The 21881-nt window shown below is 40.8% G+C and overlaps 1 protein-coding gene across 1 annotated transcript in view; it reads left to right on the forward strand.

The window, feature by feature from the left end:
* The first annotated feature begins 3977 nt into the window (after window positions 1–3977).
* The window catches only part of PKHD1L1 (polycystic kidney and hepatic disease 1 (autosomal recessive)-like 1), a 129406-nt gene continuing 111502 nt past the window's right edge, over window positions 3978–21881 (forward strand). The window contains exons 1-9 of the mRNA XM_018570706.1: window positions 3978–4058; window positions 4266–4353; window positions 6259–6339; window positions 7301–7381; window positions 12145–12289; window positions 13923–14031; window positions 18415–18472; window positions 19905–19998; window positions 21241–21294. Of these exons, the coding sequence (XP_018426208.1) occupies window positions 3978–4058; window positions 4266–4353; window positions 6259–6339; window positions 7301–7381; window positions 12145–12289; window positions 13923–14031; window positions 18415–18472; window positions 19905–19998; window positions 21241–21294 (791 nt within the window). The remainder of the gene's footprint in view (window positions 4059–4265; window positions 4354–6258; window positions 6340–7300; window positions 7382–12144; window positions 12290–13922; window positions 14032–18414; window positions 18473–19904; window positions 19999–21240; window positions 21295–21881) is intronic.

Genomic DNA, 21881 nt, shown 5'->3' on the forward strand with positions numbered 1-21881 from the left:
CCAGAGCAGGTAAAAAAAACTGCAGCAGGCCCTATTTTACCTGCTCTGGACATGCTCTGGAACGCATGCAAATGCATCAAAAATGTATGCAAACGCCTTGGAACGCACTGAAATCCCATTTTAAACTAAAAAATAAAAAAAGTTTTTGTTTTTTTTTACCAAAAAAGGCCCGAAACGCATCAAAAACGCAGCACAAAACACAAACAAAAACAACCAAACCCACTGCACTGCATGTGCAGAAACTCATGCAGATCTGCTCTGCATTTTGTGTGAACAAGGCCTCATTGAAACCTCAGATTCAGCCATCTGATAAGGGATGAATCAATTGTCTTGCCTCATTCACTTGTATTTGTAAGTTTCAGATTGAGCAAATGGACTTCCTAAACTAAAAGGAAAGATTGATACAACAAATGAGAGATACAGGAAAACATGTGAAAAGGAGCCTAAGGGCTAGTACACACCAGATGCAGTTGCGATGTAGTCCGTTCAGTTTGGCAACTGCATCTAAATTGCGTCACAATTTTTTCCTATGAGATTTCTGGAGTTCTGTTCCCACCAGTGCAGTCTGTTCTGATGCAGTCAGAAAAAAATCCTGCTTGCCCCATTTTAGCTGCATCGGAACACATGAAAACACATAAAAAATGCAAACACATCGGAACGGAACATTTCCAATATTTCTAAAAAAGCAGAATTAGAAGTGCTCTGGCAGGAAGAAGGAAGTGACATAATTGTCTAATTTGCATTTTGGGGGGAAAAAGCGCATCAAATTGCTTCAAAAATTGCTGCAAAAACACAAAAAAACTGTCAAAACGGATTGCACTGCAGCTGTGCAGACACATGCAGTTGTGATGCAGTTCTGGTGTGAAGTAGTCCACCTGCTGGCTGCATCAGAGTTCATCATTTTCGCATGCAGTCTTTGACATTTGCTATAAATGACTTAATACAATATTTATTATTTGATTTATTTTATTAATTTAGTCCTGACCCTAAGAAATAAAGACAATCTATACAAACCACTGTGCATTCCTTTTAAAGTAAAATGTTACTGAAAGAAATATGTAGCTTGCCATTCCAGATGTCCATAGATTGCTAATTGGCCCACTGTCATGTTGATCCTGACACTTCAATACTTCCTCAGTCACAGACAAGCTGTTGGATCAAAATAACAGACAGGCAGCTGGCATTTCAATTTGTTCAGATGTCGCTTAACACAGTAACTGAAATATCAAACAATGTGCACGTAAAAATGTGAAGTAACATCAAAAATCACTTATTCCGTCATGGTTGACCGTGCCATATGATTCCGTCATGGTTGTCTGTGCCATACCGAAGCTTAAACCCTTAAGGACCCGTGACGGATTAATTCCGTCATGGGTCCTTAAAGGAGAATTATGAGGCAAGTGATTTCCACTCAGCCTCATAATCTGATCCGACCTGTGACAATAAAACTGTCACAGATCGGCTCAGTAGATCGGGAAGTGAGCGAACACATACCATCGCTCGCTCACTTCTCGATCTGTCCCTGCAGAGAGCCGTGACTGTCACTCACGGCTCCCTGCACTGATTCCCCCCTCACCTGTCCGATCCTCCAGCGCTGACTGGCGAAACGGACGGGGTGGGGGCAGGCACAGCTGGCTCTGCCTCTGGATAGGCAGAGCCAGCTGTCAATCCCGCAGCTGGGTGGATCCAGACAGTATTGTCGGGATCCGTCCCGGCTGCGGCGTCTCAGTATACGGCGAACTGTAGCTTGCGGTATACTGAGCTTAGGGTAATGGGAGCTAGTTTGTGTTCTCCCATCACCCTTAGGAGAACTATGGGGAAAAGCCCTGACCCCATAGTTCTCCTTTAAGGGTTTAAGCTTCCGTCATACGCTAAATGAGAACTTATGTATGCATATAACTTAAAATTCTATATATCCCATCGCACTCCTGACCGGAAAGTACCCAATACAGCAGGGTGGGTGCAGTAGCGACAGCAGATGCCTCTGCAAAACTTGTAGAACCAGAAAATAGTTACTCGCACTCCAAAGCGAAATCCAGTCAATCACTTTATTGAAGCTTAGAGATGGTATCACCATAGTCAATAAAGTGATTGACTGGATTTCGTTTTCGAGTGCGAGTGACTGTTTTCTGCTGATTTATGCATATGTCACATCAAATTAAAGCCTTTTTTTTCCTTTAAAAAACAGTATATAACATGTGTTGGTGCAATAAATGAGAAAGTTGGAAATTGCGGTTGGAACACACACAGCAAATATTGCTTTGGTCCTTAATGAAATACAAGCATCTGAAGCGTGGTCCTTATAGGGTTAAAGAGTAATTCCACTTTTGTTGAGAAAAAAAATCAGTCCTCTCTGGGTGATCTGTGTACATTACAAGGATTTGACCAAACTTTGTTGCAGTTTCTTACTTGTTTCTAGAGCTGCAACAGTTAATCGATTAAGTCGATTAAAATCGACGATTGAAAACGTTGGCAACGTTTTCGATCGTCGATTCGTCGGCTATCGATTGCTTAGCATCTGTTCTGAAGATATAGCTGTTTGTCGCAGCATGTGCTTTCCAGACTGAAAGGGTCGGAATTATTATAACCACCTGGTGGGCTTCCTGTCTTGTAATGTGGAAAGGTGCAGTGTCGGCATCCCTTTAGTAGTAATTAGTTCTTAGGGAGTATCTCACCAAAATGAGATTCCTATTGCAAGGGATGCCAAAAATGATACTTTTATATTAGTACAGACTTCTGGGAAAATCAGTCAGCCAATCAGAGAAGCAGGGAGTGACCTTTCTGGGGGCGTTCCATAAACCATCTGTGTACACGACACCTCCAGGTCGCCATATTGCATTGAATTCTTTTGACAAATTTAGAACATTACAGCAGATACAGTTGTTAAATGTTAAGGTGATTTTATTAACAATAAATTACAACATGGCTTGTTCAACAATTATACAGTATCTACAATATTAATTTTTTTAAAGGTGTTTTTATTTTTGAAGTGGAGTTTAAGGTAAACACTGTAATAATAACCTAAAATATCTACTCACTGAAACTACACTCTAATGTGTAATTCACCTCTCACCTTCCACCACTAGAGGGAGGTTACAAAAGCTTTCACCTCTGTATGGTCCTACAATTAACTTTGCACAGTTTGGTGGCAACAGTCAAAACAAACACTCCACCTCCGCTCTGTGTCTCTGAAGAAGGCATCACAACCTTTTGGCTATCCTTTTTCAGAAGACATACTTTTCAGAGGATTACTAGCCTGAGTGGATGACTCTTGGAAGCATTTTTTTTAAATCTATTTTTGATGTTACCAAATTTTTTGGAGATGACCTGAAAAGATCTACATTTGAGCTAATGCAAGGATTGCAGACTGAAACATTTATCCTGTGCTGCTGTGAACTTTCTGAAGAGTGCACGGGTTCACTTTAAAGGTGTAGTAGGAGGCAACGTGTAGTAAGGCATCAGCAGAAAGAATCAAAGAAAGAAACCTTAAAGAGGAACAGCAAGGATTTTAAAAGTTAACCCTTGCAGTGGGGCTAACCCAGCACTGCAATGGTTAACTGCTCATTTTTGTCTTGAGGACTGAGTGAAGAAGAAATACTCCCCCCACCCCAATCCTAGTCTTGGACTCGGTCCCCGCAGCTTTTTCTTCTCTGGGTCCTGGCAGTCTAGGGTCCTGAGCAGAGGTGTCCCGAGGCAGGGTGACACCCGGTGCGGGTACCGGGTGAGACCCCACAGTGACGTCACGCGCGGTGCCGCTGTTACCTGCCGGTGGCCATCTTGGAGGGGACGTCACCCGGCGGGATAAGGTATGTCGCCGGGTCCCCTCCTCTCTCGAACAACTGTTAGACTTTTCAGAGGGGGTGACACCAAAATGACTGTCAGTCACCCCTCCAATGGTGTCACCCGGGTGCGGGCTGCACCCCCCTTGTGATGCCACTGGTCCTGAGAGTGATCACATCTAAAACGGTGTATTGAACATGAGGACGCCGAGGGACATACCACAGCCTGAGGAGAGTGGGAGAGAGATGAGCGGTCTCTGTTGCAGGACCGAGGATCAGGTGAGTATTTCTTCTTTATTCGGTCCCCTAGACCAAAAATGAGCAGTTAACCCTTGCAGTGCGGGGATAGCCTGTGTCTCAAATGTGTTTCAGATATTGAAGTAGAGTGAGCAGGGATTTTGCCAATTTGCCAATTTACCTTTGCCAATTTACTGATGTCTGTGTGCCTTTGGGGAGATTTCTCTTCACTTTCTGTTGTGTCTCCAGGACAGGAGTTTAGAAACATGTCGCCAACAGATACACAGCAATACAATCACTGTTATCAGCAGCCGGGAAGAGTTGGAACTGCTGCCAAGTTTTTGTTGTTGCTTGGGTCCCTGTGGAGGCGATCCCCTTAATTCTTGTTGTGTTCTAGGGACAGGAGGAGAGGGGAAATTTCTCTAAGTGGGCCGTAGACAGCAATAAAGACCCAACAGAGGTTACATCCCTTCCCTAGTTTATCTAAAACTAAAAAATTGTGTTGGATGGAGTTCAACTTTGAAGGGAAACTATATTGTATCTGGAAGAAGTTGTTTATATATCAGTTAAATGAAAGTAATGTTTGATCTGGCTTGTTCTGCATTTAAAAAAATAGATTTGATATAAAGATTTGTTAGTACTTTAACAGTCACCTGTATATTTAGAAATTTAGTTAGCATCCCTGCTTAAAGTATTCCTTTTCTATGCTAAAAGTTTTAAGTGTATTAGAGCAAAAAGTTAATTTTTTAGTTTTTAATGGGTAAGGGAGAATTAGAACCCATGTCAGGTCTTCTGCTATCCGTGTTGCCTTTGGGGAGATTTACCCTCACGTCCTGTTCTACTGACAATGGTTTTACCAGACATCACTTTCTGTCTCGGTGACAGTGATCACCGGGACAGATTTTTAGCAGTGGCTGTACAGCTCCCAGTAAGCCACACAGGGAAGATTTCAGAGGTGTCAGGGGAGGTTAGTATGAGGCTAGGTTCACCCCTAAGCAACACCTCACCGTGCGGCAATCGTGCACGATTTCGCGCGGATTACAGGGCGGTCAGGAGTTGCAAAGGTGTGAACCGATTGCGCCGTGGGTGCCATTTTTTTCTAATGGCACCCTAGTCGCGCCGGGCGGATCGCGTGGTTTCTCGTCGTGCTTCTGAACACAATCGCGGCTAAAACAGCCGTGCGTCGCGTGTCGCAAAAGAAAGGTACTTGTACCTTTTTTCTGTGATTGCCACGCGGATGTCACCCCAATGGGGCCGAGCAGCAATCGCTGCTTGCATTGTGCAGGACCACATGACACCCAGGACGCGCTTCCTGCGTGTTGTGCGCTGTAGTGCAGGTGTGAACCTAGCTTGAGACTTTTAGGAGGATGCTGGGGGGTGGCTTATAAGATGACTGTACCAAAAGTACAGTTATGGCTTGAGGGCTTGTTCATTTATTGTGTTCTCCAGCACCTCAGTATCACCAAAACCCAGGCAACCCAGACATGCAAATGCTGATTTCTAGAATCAGATCACTGGGCTGACCTCCCTGCCACTCATACTGAACTATTTCTATAGAACATGCCCATGCCCATGATTAAGAAGTAGTAGTGAGGTGTGGAAGCGGGCAGGTCGGTCCTCGACTTTACATTTCCCATAATCAACATTTAACTATCAGGACACCCGGGGAGCTCCAAAAAACATTGAAAGGTTGGCCTTTGCTTTATTGATAATATTTCCTGTTGAAAGGTTTCTTTTAAAAAATAGGCTCCTTAGAAAAGCTCTGCTTACATATACAAACAGAGAATTCCCTTTTTTTTAACTTAATTTGTCATCTTGAATGTGACAATGTATTGATACAACAATTTCCTTGCAACACGTGTGACAGGTGGATTTTTTCTTATTTTTCCAACTGTATTTTCTCATCAATGTCCAGTCATGCTAAATAGAGACCATTGAAGGATGTTCCAGCCTTTAAACAGGCAGATTATGGATGATAAACCCAGCAATTATCTCTGCTGTAGTCAGATGGGATCTCTGTAAATTATATCCTGGTGCAGATGCTGAAGTAAAGGGCAGGTTTATTTACTGGAACAGTGTTTGCAACATACACGCAAGGTTAGTTGCATTCTTATTACACACATGAGTGGAGTACATGTAAGTGAAAATCATTTCTGTACATAGAATGTAGATGTATGAGTTAAAATGTGTGTTTTAAACTTGACATTTTGCCAATATTTGATAGTATTTTTTTTTTTTCCAGCCCACGGCTGGTGGTGGGTACTGAGTGGCGGAACCATGCATTTGGCTATATCGGTTCTCCTCATCACCATCCACTATACACGTAAGTTTGTTGAAATATTTTTTTTATGGCATTGTGTAATGTTTTATTATGAAAAAAATGTCAAGTGCTGTTTTTTTTTATTATCATACATATTTTTCAAGCAATAGAGAAAAATCTAATAACATTATTATTATTATTATTGTTGTTATTACTATTATTATTAATAATAATAATTTTTTTTCCCTGCCCTGGAAGGGGATTTTTGTTTTAAACACAGGTCTGCCTTCAGTAAAAAAAATCAGTTCCACTATGAAGTAATAGTTAAACCACTGTTAAAGGGGCACCCTTAATAGTCTCTGCATTTAATCATATTGCTCCCTTCTACTTATGTCGGTGCTGATTTTTGCCAACTAATTGACCAGGGGACAGCATGAGGAAGCTGTCTTTTCTACCGTGGTTTAGTTTTTTGCACAACGGTGGGTGAAGTTCCCACAATGGGGTCCATTCCACATCACAAGTATCCCATCACTCCTCTACTTCCTCTCCCACAAATACACTACCATAAAAAAGAAATCAGTAGGGAAGAGTTAAAGAACATTTGTAGTGAAGAGCTGCATCCTGTAGTGATAAAGAAATCTTAGCTGTGTTTTTTCTAGCAAATTTCAGATTTACAAGTGAAATGTACTGAGGTAAAAATAACGTGAATGGTCACCATTGTGTTTATTCTGCTCCTGCATGACACCCAGTGTCTGTGAGACATTTCACATATATGAAACGCAGAATCTTTACACCTTTGACAATGTTTGATAAACACAGGCATACCTCCATGTAATTTGATGGTGGGAATGCCATGCTCCATGACCGCATCTCTTAGCTGCCATATCAAGTCTTGGTCAGTCCTAGACTGTTTTTTTTCCTTTTTTGCCATGTCAAAAAACAAGTCTAACCTGCTCCCATGCTATTGTAAGATTATATCATCATTTGAGCAGTCTAAACATGTTTCCTTTGTTTTCCTTTCCAGATGGACAACTGATGGTCTCTCAGATCATGCCATATTATGGCAGTCTGAATGGAGCAACAAGAATTACCATCAAGGGAAATGGTGGGTGTAGGCAAAAAGCATTTGGCACAGGGCAATAGCCCGTTTTTAGCAAGAACTGATCTATGCTTATCTGACTTCAGATTGCAGTATTGAATAAGGACAAATTAAAAAAGCAGATTGTTGACTTGTACCACTCTTTCCAATGCAAAAAGGGGTTCCCTATTGACCCCTTATCAGTCTACATGTGTGCTGTTCATTGAAATTGCATGTCCCCCTGCCCCAGGATTCCATACCCCATAATGTAATATGTCCAATGAGAAACAATGATATTTCCTTTTAGAGCAACATCTTATGATATTTCCTTTTAGAGCAACATCTTATCAAGAAGTTTGGCTCATCGTTATTAAAGCTATTACATCACAGTGGGTGGAGAATCCCAGCACATGCTCGCCTAAGAGTTCTGCAAAGCAAATCAAGGCAAATCTACTCATCCCACCTTGCTGTTTATGAGTCACTATCAAATCTTGAACTAACATCACATATGAGTGTACAAGTATGATATTACATATTGGTAAGGTAGATTAAAGCAAACCTGTCATTCTAAAAAAAGATGTGCAACAAACTCTAATAACCTCCAGGCCTCCACAAGGTGACTGGACAAAGCTTTAGATATGTGGGCATCTTCAGGTTCTGGAACCCTCACACCCAGGTGCACTCATAAGACTTGTTGCATGCTGGAGATTTCAAGTTGAACATTCTGTCATCCAAGAATTATTATATTTAAGTTTTAAGACATAATTAAGATATATCTAAGATCTATCACAAGTGAACAAGATCTTCATCTGGAACGTGTTGACTATATTCTGTGACCTGTATACATGTGTGCCTGTATCTGGAAGTATTGCTTTAACACAATATGGCAGTGGCAGTGAGAATCAAAAATCTTTTTTGGTAGATAAGATTGTTACAGTTTATGAAAAGTTCTTTATGTTTGTACAAAAGATCTTTTACATAACTGGCAAGTACTGTATTACGTCCATGATTAAACCATTAGTACAGATGCAAAGTGATGAGATAGCATTGCTTTTGATGAGCTTTAAGTCTAAAGCTGATCACACACGTTTCAGTTTGAAACATGTTTCATTCTACTACCTCTGGACCAGGAGTAGACCATTCAAACTCCAATATCACCCTGCACTATACCAGTGTGGTGCACAGCAAAAGCCCTCTTTGTGAGGTCAATGTACATAAACATTATATGAATGCCGGCACACAGCAGTACCTTCAAATTTTGCTTTATTGTAGATTTGTGCTGCTCACAAAGTTAAAAGTTGCTTACGTGTTTAAGCCTAAGTAGCCTTAGTCAAAGCTTCACTTTATCCTTTAGATTTACCAATAATTCTGTAGTGTAGCGACCTGCGTAAACAATGTATTCAATTAGCATTCAGTCAGACAGGCCCTTGCACTGCTGTTGTTAGTAGGATGCTTGTGCAATCAGATTGTAACATGTTATCTTAAAGCTTTTTTTTTGCCCTTCAGGCAAGACTTTTGACAGTCCACCCTATGTTGGTTTTTGGTTCCCTTACCTTCCTTCCACCCCTTCCAGCTGCCGAAGCCTGCAGTTAAAAGCCTTGTGTATGCTCTGTTTCAGTTTGTGTTAGAGCTTACACAGGGCTTATGACCTTCTTCTACCCCAAAGTGACAGTGCTTAGGTCTGGCAAGTGACCACTCAGGCACCAAGTATTGCAAAAGCAAAATGACAGGTGTGCTTTAGGACTAGCTATAGACATAGGCCAGTGTTCTCCACATTTTCACAAATTCTTTCTAATGAATATTCTTTCCATAAAGACCGATGACTGATGATCTCATCTGCTGAGAAAATCTCATAATATACTTTTTGGTGATAGTGTCAGATAACATCAGATTACATTGATTTGATGGTTCCAGGTACAGAATATGCACATGTGTATTGCACATACACTCACTTAATTATCTCAAGATGGAAACACACAAATGCAAAGAGATTGTTCCTAACGACATGGGTCAGATGGAAAATCCCAACTTTTCTGGTGATTTGTCTATAGTAGGGATGCACTGATACCGGTTTTTCGGTATCGAGTATGAGTACCAATATTTTTTTTTCTCTGTACTCGCCGATACCAAATACCGATACCAGCTGTCCCATTAAGGAAGCCAGGCAGCATGTAATGACTCGCCGCGCGGCTTCCCGATTAGCAGGGAAGCCGTCTCCATGTTCCCTCGTCACCAAGTGATGAGGAAGCATGTCGTTGGCTTTCTAGCCAATCAGAAAGCCGGACACCATGTAATGACTCGTTGCCCGGCTTCCTGATTGGCCGGGAAGCCGGCTCTATCCTCCCTCATCACCAAGTGATACCGGAAACTCAGGTATCAGGCTAGGCATCGGAGCATTTGGCCGAGTACAAGTACTCGCCCAAATACTCGGCACCGGTACTATTATCGGTATCTGTGCATCTCTAGTCTATAGACTGTCAATAAAAGCATTTTGGACTAAGATCCACAGCATGCTGGTAAAATACTCTATGTCTTGTCTATAGAATGAACATTTAACTCAAAGTCACCTGTTTCCTCAGAACGTGCAAAAATATAAAAAAATAGGCATCCTGCGGATAAGGTTTTGTAACCTTTACATTTTATGTATTTCTATTACTGCAGCCTTGAAGTAAGCATTTGTTCCAAGGTAACAAAGGGCGGGATTAAATATAAAAAGTTATGATTTCATCGTCTGTTATTACTTGCTTAGATGTGTTTGATGCTAATGAGTCTAGATTTTTCTTCACACTGTTCTATGACCTTTATAAATACTGCATTATATATTTCTAATTTTCCTATAATAGTGTCACTCTAAAAGAATGGATCGGTATATTTTGCAGAAGTAGTTCTCATCAAACTAGACAACTGTAAGACAATGAGGAGGCCAGATACGGTTATGGAACAAACTATGTATAAGCTTCTGCGTAGGCTGACAGATGTCTTATTAGGCTCAATATGCATTCACTGATAAGCGTGGATCATCACTTAGTTCTCAGGAAATGTTCTTTACACGCCCATTACAGAAGACTGCAACTGATAGAACCTGTATGAGCAGGTCAAAAGGATAGATATCAAAGTGTAAATTCCCATCATTCTAGAAATCCCATGGCTATTTCACAATACAGGAAAGTTTTGAAGTAGACAGCTACATACGTCAGTGGTGACTGGCTATAATACTCTGAAATTTGATAGTATAAACTAATCTGCGTGAAGTGATATAGATATAAAGATCCCTCACTGTACTCCCTTACCAAATGAAAAGCCATTATTTGTTAGAGATGAGTAGAATGTACTGACACAGATAATAGCACCATCCAAGATGACCTTTTAAATAGCAAGTGCGAGCAATAGGTTAAAAAAAAAGAGAGAGATCCCAACCAAAATATTTGTTTTTTTCGCATTCCCTGCAATAGCACTTATTGGTCAATCCCAAGTGCAGTGGGGTTAGACGGGTGGTATCAATGTTTTCAAAATATTTTAGGGTGGAGTCACATTTCTGCATTCCCTTGTGGGAATGTAATGCGCATTTATTTGCATTAAGGCCAAAGAAACGCACACAAAAACCTTAACGTGACACAAAACTCAGGACTTAAACCTTAAAAATGCATTCAAGTACCTTAACTATTAACAAAAATGTATCTTTATTTATGTATCACTCAGATGTAGATCCTCAAATCATCTCTGAACTCATGCTGACACTGTCCTTCCTTCTGGAATGTCACTACTTTACTTCCTCATGTTCCCTGTGTGTGTTTTAAGGTGGCCAACAGTCCAAGCTCACTCCCATGATGGGGTACAATCTCAGATTTAGTAGTCCATCACGAGGGCAAGCTTGGAACAGTGGCCACATTGCAACACACACAGGGTCCAGGGGGAACAAAAGTAGCCACCCTCAAGAAGGAAAGACAGTGTCAGTACCAATTCAGAGATGATTTAAGGATCTGCAGCCGTGTGATACACAAATAAGATACATTTTTATTACTAGTTATGGTACTTAAAGGCATTTTTAAGATATAACTCCTGAGTTTAGTGCCACTTTAATTATTTGATACCAATGGAAAGTGAAAAACCTTCCTCTTCAAAACCAGGAATGTCTAAAGGTGCCCACACACCTTACAATTTATCTACAGATTTTCTGTGGTCAGATGGAAAAAGTGCAACAGATTGGCCCAGGTGGAGATTACTGTATCCACACATTTAAGTGTAGATGGAGGAATCTGTTGCACCTTTTCCATCTGACCACAGAAAATCTGCAGATAAATTGTAAGGTGTGTGGGCAGCTTTAGGCTGTACAGTCACACTGTGGTGCCGGGTGTTCTTTATAAACCCTTCATTGATATATTCCTAGTGACAAAGCTATGTTAAAGTATTTTGTATTTCCCAGCAAGAATTTTGACTGAAAAGCATCAAAGTAAAACACATATTTAGTTTGTAAAATAATTTGAATGTTAGAGCAGGGGGTACATTTGCATGAGGGTTCTGCTTATCTGCTTCTACATGGTTGAGACACAGGTGAAGAGATTCTGACAGCTAACAATCCAATAGCGTAAAGACAATACCCAGGGAGTATCACCTAAAATTACCAAGTACCACACCTCAGAATATTTCAAGCTGCATTTATGTCTTTATTTTCAAATGTATTGCCAGACTCGGTATTGATTCATCTCAGAAAATATCCACTTCCACTCTTAATGTGTGACAGGTACATTTGAGTAATCCAATCTCACATGTGTATTATCCTCATTCTCCAGGTTTTGCAGAAGCCAACCAGTTCAATTACGGAGATGGGAATGACCAACTGGGGAACAGTGTCCAGCTTGTCTCCTCCACCCGTTCAATCCCATGTGATGTGGAGAAAGATGCCAGTCACGCAACACAAATAACCTGCTACACCAGGTATTTTCTCCCCAATCCACTCTACAAACAATAGACCTGGGCATACAAAACACAGCTAGCCTGTTAGATTAGAGAAGAATGAAAAGCCCTTGTGCATACAAAACACAGATAATCTAAATAGAGTAGAGAAGAATTAAAAGCCCTATAAGGTTATTTTTTACTGTCTGTCTCCTGTTGGAAAGTTTTCCTTCACTTCTTGTCCTGAAGATACATCAGGAAATGAAAGGAAATCTCCCCATTGGGAGGAGAAGCGAAGTCCCATCATAGACACTTGTCACACAAACATTTGTGCACATTGTATGATTTATCCTCACCTCTTACTTGGGTAAAAACTCTAAAATACCTGGATAATAGTGGTATCTAACTATCTGGAAAGAGTTACATTGTTTCAAAAAAAAACAACAAAAAAACCAGGGAGAAGCTCTTTCTGTAGGCAACAGAGAACACTGCTGTGTGTATTGTATAATACCAGATTTCACCAGCAGGTGGCAATATAAAAGATATTTCTAACAGCAGCTACAGGTACTAGTAGATACCTGAAAGGCACACATGGAGGGGTTTAGAGGGAAGGAGGAATAGTCAGGGTAATCTTTGTTGGAAATAACTTTTAAGTGGTAACTGACATTAAGCTGCAGTATGTGTTAAGCACAAACATCGACTGTTAAAAAGCAGAAGCTTGGAAATTTAAGTGATACCATTTATTGGCTAATATTAAAAGTATATAGAGATTTTCACTCTCACCAGCTCACATTTAGGGTAAAAGGATCTCTCTGTCAGTTTCACAATAGCATTATGAGTTATAATCCTAAAATTTTACAACTAATGCAGTTTGTGTCCTGTCCTGGGAAAAACACCTGTTAATTCATCCAGTAATGTTCACCTTATGCAGATTCCTTTGATGGTGTAGCAACGATGCTGCACTGCTCCTGAGTCACCCTCATGTAGGCTGTGCCTGCTTGTACCACAGTAGGATGAGAAGATGTTGTATCAGCATTGTCACTGCTGATTCACAAATACTGTAGTTTGTCAATCAGCACCTTGCCACACCTAGTCTTGCCCACTGCTTTCTGGATTGACAGCACTGTCTGCATTACTGACACCCTCCCACTGTGAGCTGTAGTATCTGGCAGGGGAAACATTTGAGACACAAATGGAGAAGGATTTGGCTCAGACAGGAGCATTTAGATGTACTTTCTTCATCTGTAGACTACTGGTAAGCAACACTATACAGGTAAAGTCTACTCTGAGCTCTCTCCCTCAATGAAGACTCTTCTTAGAGAGCAGGCACTGTTCTGTTCACTTATACTGGGTGTGGAAACTCGGTATACAATTGCTTACACAAACTGAATGTAATCATAACTTTGTAGGACCAAGGCTGTTTTCTTTCTTTTTAAAAAAATATGTAGAGAGGATAAATGGAGAGGATCCTCCAAATATTTATTGTATTTCCATGAATATTACCATTGCATTTAGAATAGGTTTTTATTTAATTGAACATTTACCAGAACCAAAAATTGTTGATAAAAATGTGAAATATGCATATTAAAGACATGCACTTCTGTATTTTTCCTGTTCCATGAACAGGCACAATTTTGTTATTATATAATAAAAAGCTTTACTTTCTCCCATACAGGCCTATGCCAGCAGATAGCTACAGCGTGAGAGTGAGTGTAGACGGAGTACCTGTAGACACAGCAAACATTTGCTATGGTTACTTCCAGTACTGGTGGTGTATGTTCCAGGTATGTGGACAACAATGTTACCTAGGCTTTGTGATTTCCCAAAACTGGTTCATGTAACAGTGCTTGTCCTCCTGCAATCATTGTGAGGGAAGTGGTCATGATTGAGAGCATAAGACATATAGATGAGAGAAGAATCACCTTCATCCTTCTCAATTTTCAGTCTGCTTGTATTCATTGGTGCACTTTTCATGCTGATAATAAGAGGAAGCATAACTGTATTCATAAGTCTGTCACTATTGGATTTTCTACCGTCATGGTCCTAGACAGTGGAAAGTATTGTAAGATAGAATAAAAACAGAAGGAAGCTCAAATAAGGTATTATGTCTACAATTGAATGCCATGGTAGAGGTACTGCTGAACACTAATGACAATTCTGGTGATACATTATATTGGTACCCGAGTCACGATCAGCTCCTAACCCTTACTTTAAGCCCATTCTCCTGTTCTCATGCATTTACAATGGGTCACACATGTTGAATGTACTGCCATTGCCACGTTCTCACCTTCATCCTGCCTCTCTAATTGTTCTGGTTGCCATTGCCATCTCCACAGCAAAATACGCATTTCTTCCTGATCTTTGGCAATGGTTGGAATCTGGTGTACTGAAAATCATCCAGACAGGCAGTTACAGAATGTGATTCTGTCTGTGAGGCAACATGAGGTCCAGGCATTGGAGCTGAGGTGATATGTGAAGGAAGTCATAGTAACATGATTAACAGTGAGCTGTCAATCCATAGTAATTTATGGAAGCTACAGTGAGGCAAACCACCTACCAAGAACTAAAGCTGTGGAAGATCCATCCACTCCTATTTGAACTATTCTATCTCTATAACTAGTTCAGCATAGAAATGTGTGATTGATTTGCTCAGTCTTATGGGGTTATTCACAAAGCTGCCGAAGACAGCCGAGTAAATAACCCAGCCGAAGTGAAGTGAGCCGAACGCTGTTCGGCTATTCACTTCAGCCTTGTATGGCTGATTTCAGCCGTACATCGACTAAAATCAGCCGTACATCGGCTGCCTTCGGCCGAGCCAAAGTGCAGAAGGAGTTTGACTCAGCCGATCCAACATCTGGATCAGCTGAGTCGAAGCTCCGGCTACTCACTCGCTGATGTCCGCCCCTATTCTCATAGGTGTCGAATGGCAGTGAGTGTATAGCCGAATACCTCCGAGGGACCGAGCAGAATAGAAAAGAAGTAAAAAAAAAGTTGCAAAATTATTATCTAAACTGAAGGGCAGATGCGGCCGAAGCGAGCCGAAAGATCAGTCCAAGCTACGGCTGAATCCTTCGGCTCTATAATTAATAACCCCCTAGTTTTGCCCATGTGCTAGACAGTTCCTTCATGAAATAAAGAGTGTTTCAGACACTAGGGAGCTAACGATACACTAGGGAAAAAACATTCCCACAGCATTCCAGCTTCTAGATGGAGCTGAGAAGTAAAGGAAATATGCTCCTCAACTCCATGTAGTGGTGAGAATGCATTACAAATGCCATTTGCCCAGGGTATGGCTGAGTGGAGGATTTATAAATTGGCTTTCATAAACTTTCAAACCACTTGATGGCATCATCTATCTAATTGTTGTTAGTGGGGGATAAATCTGTTACTTTGCTTGCATTTCTTGCACTATGCATGGCAATCCTTATGGATGTCATAGGCACTCAAGCACTTTGCAGGCCTGATCTGGCCTCTTGGAAGTATATCTGTCAGCCAACAGTCCTCTAAACTTAATGGAAAGTGGATGGGGGAGGAGCAAGGTGGCAAAAATAGACAGCTCCTGGAGCTGCATATCACAGGGCATAAAAAATAATGTGTGGGCAAAACATTTATACCTGTCTGATCAATATTTACCCAGTTAAAAAGACTGGACTTGGTAATGCCCAGCTCAATACCATTAAATGAAAATACCATTAAAGGGGAATGCAGACTGGTTGGGCTGGAAATTTAATGAGAAGCAACCTTTGCTTTTGCGTGTATTGTATTCTAGACATTCAAAACTGACATATCATAGTGATGTCCCAACCAAAAAGCAGTTTGAAATTTCCTTTACCTGTTTATTGTCAAACAAGTTAGAGACACAAGACTGTCTGCACTTTTACAGTGACCTTTGTAAAGTCATTCGTGCAGCATAAAAAGCCTGGTCGTTTTTATCTCCATCCTTTGTTGACTTTGCTATTATTATCTTTATCTAAACCCATCTTTAGCATTTTAAGCTTCAGTTTGTGCTGAATTAGTAGAACCGTGCAGTTCAGTGCAGTTCAGTGCAGATGTGCAGATCACCATCACAAGTTTAAATACGTGAGTATCCTGTTGTGGCTCTCCCATTATGAACCCTGCTTTTTATATCTGTTGGGTACTTCAGTGGATCTTTCCTCCTTGTCATTGAGTCTGGCTTCTCCTGCAGTATTTTCTGCAACTTAATACCATATCAATAGAAAATTCAATGTGGAGAAGGAGACCTATCGTAATGGCTGGAGAAAAGCTCCTGCAAAATGTGTCCCCAAGAGCTATACGAAGCACCAAGGACAACAAATAATTTGCTCCAAGTCTATTTAATATTGGCCACTAAAAGTTCCTCTCTTTGAATGGCATGCATATTGAGGTCATGGATACATAGGAGGCTTTTCCCTTTACAAGAGGAAGAGTTGCCCAGTGGAGCCAGGTTTCATTTTGATAACAGGCTGAATGTGCAGTGATCTTCTTCCTTAGATACGAAATAGGTGGGTGATTCTGCTCATCCAGCAACCTTTTGATGAGGTGAACCCCCATTTATTATTGCTGGCAATAAACAATGTTGTTCTTTGAACAATCCTGTTTGTTCATTCTCCCTCTTTCCATAAAATAATATTTTCTAAGGTTAGTTTGAACTTTTTTTCCTGCTAATTTGAGAGATCATTCCCCCTTGTCCTTGAGCTTAGCTTTATACTGAAGATACACACACTTGCTGTAGTGCGGGCACAAAATGTCTCATTGAAATATATTCCTTAATAGCCACGAGGGTTATAAATGTGTGTACCAGATACCTTTAAAAATGTAGCTATTACTTTGTAAAAATAGTGATAACATCGTATCTGTGCTGCACATAGCCTGTGCAGAGAGCAGAGCTCTGGGAGGGATCTATTAGGTCCACTTACTACAGGCTGCCTGCAGAACACTATAGGCGGATACAAGACCAGTCGCCCTATACAAGAAAAGAGAGCAGCAGTGAATGAGGTAAGCGAAGCAGCCCCCCCCCCCTACAATCGGCACAAATATTAGTACAGGAAACTCCTGAACAGAGGTAACGTACAAGAGTTGTTTCATGCATGCATACACAAAGGATACCAAGATACATGTAAAAATGCACGTGACTCTTCTATTTAGAAAATATTTGATTAGCACAGACTTCTGCTTAAGGGCCGGTTCACACCTATTCTAGTGCGTTCCAGAATGATTAGCGGCTGGAACACACTGGATCGCATCCTGGCCGGCTCCCTGCGTTCTGGGCACAAGCACTATTTTTTGTGATCGCACTGGACCGGAACGCAGGCATTGTTGCGGTGCAGGCAATCACACTGTGGGTGTGAAAGGGCGGGGGGCTGGCTGTTGTGCCATTGACTTGACACTTGACACCCCCTCCCGCCCCAGAATGCAGAGAGCCAGCCAGGATGCAATCCAGTGCATTCCAGAAGCTAATCGTGCTGGAACGCACTGGAATAGGTGTTACCGACCCTTAATGTATTTCATGGTTTCATGTCTTCTCTTTCCCTTCTTTCCTCAGGGTTTGTTCACACCATGTCCAGACCAGAACGGTTTTTGTCCGTACCTGAAATGCATCTCAGTGTATTCCTATGGTATTTTTGGACTTTGTTCACACCAGTGCAGTCCGTTCCGGTGCGGGCAAAAAAATGCAGCATGTACTATTTTTTCTGTTCTGGAACGCATGTAAACGCTTAAAAAATGCATGCAAACGCACTTGACTGCACCTGAAAGCCCATTTTAAGCTAACAAAAAAAAACCTACACCGGAAGGCACTAGAACTGCTCCAAATCTAGTCTGGACATGGTCTTAAGGCTGTACATTTAAAATTCCTGCAGTGACTCCTGATATTGTTTAAACATATGAGAATGGTAATGAGAATGGTGTTTTATGAGGCACAGGCTAACTGGTGCGAAACGTTGGCCCTTCTCTGGTCACTGCCTGTAGGCTGTAGTGTGGTGTATCCTCTCAAGTAGGGGTTGTAGACCTAACTACATTGAAACTTTTTGCTTTTGCAGACTTTTTACCATGTGAGCTGAGAATTCAAATATATATTGTAATTATCTTTCCAGAGTAATGCTATGTATTGAGATGTATTTGTATTTCTAAGAGCAACTCTTAATAGGTTCAATCTTCCTTATTTTCAGCCTCATATGTACTATACCCCTGTTATAAGCAGCATATCACCTGTATCTGGAAGCCCAGGTATGTATTACAATATTCAAATTACATTTTATTTTTATCAGCTGACAATATAAATCTCTGTTGCATTCAGAGAGATAAGCGGTAATCTTGCACTAAGACCCCTGGTTCTGCTGCAGTCCCACTACAAAGACCTCTGCCATACTAGATCAATAACTAAAATGCAATATGTCAGCAATGCAATATGGAAGCTGCCATGCTGTCTTTGAAGGTTCAGGTTCCTGGGCTGTCATCCTTGCATAACTAGTTTAAAAAGGCACCGTACTAGAAGAAACATGTGTATAATAACTGTCCCAACACCTGATATGTACATGCTAGTTCCAGGTATGAGTTTCACAAAATAATGGTGGAAGGATAAGGATAACAGTCCGGGAACCTTTAAAACAAGTCAGAAATTGCACCTCCTATTTTTAATTCTGACTTCCTTTAAGGTCAGTCATAGATGGGCAGATACATTACCAGGATTGATGGGTATTGTCAAATCCTCCAGAATTTTCTTACATCCACATAAATTCAGGGCTCACCTCTATGATTTGCTTCTCTTCAGTGCCATGTGGATGAGGTGTACATGCAGTCATATCACTGACACAATTATTTATTTTATAGAGATATCATAGAATTGTTAATAATTACTTTCCAGAAGCTATAGCTACCTGGATATATTTCTGTGCAGTCACACAGTAGTGCCCTCAGTACTCCAGGACCTCATAAGACATCCCATCACAGACATCCCAACCTACAAAACCTTATTTCAGGGAGGTGCCCTTTCTTTTTGACAGCGGCCGCCATCGGAATTTAAAAAAAACCAACAACAGATAGCATGGAAATTTATAGCTAGGCTTCTATTCGTTTTATTTAGTTTGCAGTAGCCAATAGAAGGCTGGTTATTGCACCCACCCACTGCTGCTGTCAATCAGCAGAGGAGGACCTGAAGGAGAACTTCAGATTGACCTCTGCTGATTGACAGCAGCAGTGGGCGGGTAAAAAAGTAAAATTGCAAAGTGAAAGAGCCTATAGTTGCCTGGCTGTGCATTCCCATGCTATATGTTTTTTGGGGTTTTTTTTTACTCTGATGGGCCAGCGGCCGCTGTCGAAAAAAACGAATAAAAAAAAACAGATAGCAGGGGGAGTAGAACCACCAGCTATCCCGGAAAGGTTTACTCTGCCAGATAGAGCAGAGTAAACCTTTCCGGGATAAAATGTTTATCTCGCGGGCATCAGGGAGCTGCTATCTTATAGTGGGAGACTCCCGGAGCGTCCGGGAGAGTTGGGATGTCTGCATAATATTAGAAAAGTACAGTCCAAAAATATGTCATGTGCTGTTGGGTAAAGTATATCTTTTGCCAGCTATACACAATTGGAAAATGTTTATGACAAATGCTCTAGTTTGTGACTGATTTTACTACATGACAGAATATTTTCTTTTCTCCTGCAGGTTCAATGATCACTATTGTAGGTAAAATCTACACTGATGTCTATGGCAGTAATACTGCTTTAAGCTCCAATGGGAAAAATGTCAGGGTGCTAAGGTAAGGATCATGACTTTTTATTCTTAAGCCACAATTCATAAAGCTTCCTCTATTAATGCTACTGTAGAGGGCTATGGGAGTTGAAGATTAACAGCAACTGAAGGTTAAGGCCCCATTCACACTAGGGTGCGATTAGGTGCTTTTATATACCTTTTTAATGGTTTTCTAAACGCATATAAATGCATCTAATGTTTTCCAATGAATCCATTCACACTTTGCGTTGAGATACAGTCAGTTTAGCTGCGCTTAGGAAAAATAGAAGTCAGGTGCATCCGGGAAACATTTTTAGCTTCCAAACACATGTAATCTCACTGGTTACGTCAATGGATTGTTTCAATAGACAAAGGACAGATGCACCGACAAGCATATGTGTGTAAATGCACGTAAAGGTGGATCATGTTCAGCATCTAAAAGCATACAAAAGAGCGTCTAGCCTGACAGTTTTTGCAGACAGATCTGCATTAAAAAAGGGGGAATGGGGCCTAAAAGAGCATCTCCATTCAAAGTGATTTATGGGTGGAAGGAAGCAGATTTTTGTTTCAAATCAGCATTTCCAGCTGTTGGGACCTAAGTGGAGACATCTTGCCCTTATCTCTGAATTGACAGATACAGTGCTTAACTTCTCAGCTGATCTTCTTGTGTCACCAAGCGATGGGCATATATTACAATGAAGTGTTTAGTAAAGGAGGAGATCTTACCACTGTAGTCTCTAATACCAGTGAAGCCCTAATGAGAGATCATACCCCATCCCATGCAAATGAAAACAGATCATTTCATTTTGTGAATAGTTGTTTATTAGTTAGCTAATTCTATAAAATGTGTCTATATTATCACATGGTGCAAAACTTTAAAACTTTCAATAATTAAACAGATTGATTTGGTTGAATTTTGTTGGATTTTCTGCTGGAATTCCTTCTTTTGAAAGTTACAATTCTTCTTTGAAATGATCATTGTGCCATTTGATCGTATGTGCTTCAACAGAAACAGTCTGATTAGGACTCTGATGTAAACACAGATTTGGTGATATACCAAAACAAAGTTACCCCTAAACCAACTTCTGATGTCAGCACAAGCTAAGCACAGATAAGAATAGCACTGAGTCACCCAATAAAATTATTGTTTATATAATGTATTATTATTAAAATGTGATCTATATTTACTTTGATGACCTTACTTTATATAATTCTTTTGTTTTAATTAACATTCTTTAAGATCGTAACGCCATTTCTTGTTATATCACAGGGTCTATGCTGGAGGAATGCCATGTGAGCTGCTAATACCCAACTCTGATACACTGTAAGTACTTTGCCACAGCAGATCTGTAAGAAAAAATAAATGGTGTTTATTATAATTATGGCATAATCTAATTTTAAGATGGTAAACTTGCCCATCATGTATTATTCAGTTTCGAAGTGGATGGAATGTGTAAAAAATGTGCTTACCACTGATCATTACCTATGGTGGTTCTGTGTAAATCTTGCCTCTGTTATGGTCAGGGGGGGACTGGGCGGGGGGACGGGGGGGTCTGACACCTGGGCATAGTACTAATAAGACATGTTGAGTTGGTGGCTCTGAATGAAGATACTTCACAATTCAGAAATCTATCAAGTGGACCTGCAGTCAGTGGCACATGCTGAGCATTGTATAGCTACCTGCTCCCTGTTCTCACCTGTGATTACAAGTCTAGGGAAGTCCTCTGGAACCAACTTCCTTTGAAGCTTTACTTCATGCAACTTAATTTTGAGAGCCCCAAAGGAAGCTGGTATAGGAAGGTGTGAAATGTGTGTCACAAAAACAAAACCTTTCACTATGCCCACCACTCATTGTTGCACCATGTCACAGTTTGTCTGGTACTCTTTCTTTAGCCCACAGAAATCTGTCCC

This window comes from Nanorana parkeri, unplaced genomic scaffold (assembly GCF_000935625.1).
Source record: "Nanorana parkeri isolate BGI_ZX_2015 unplaced genomic scaffold, ASM93562v1 scaffold39, whole genome shotgun sequence".
NCBI lineage: Eukaryota > Metazoa > Chordata > Amphibia > Anura > Dicroglossidae > Nanorana > Nanorana parkeri.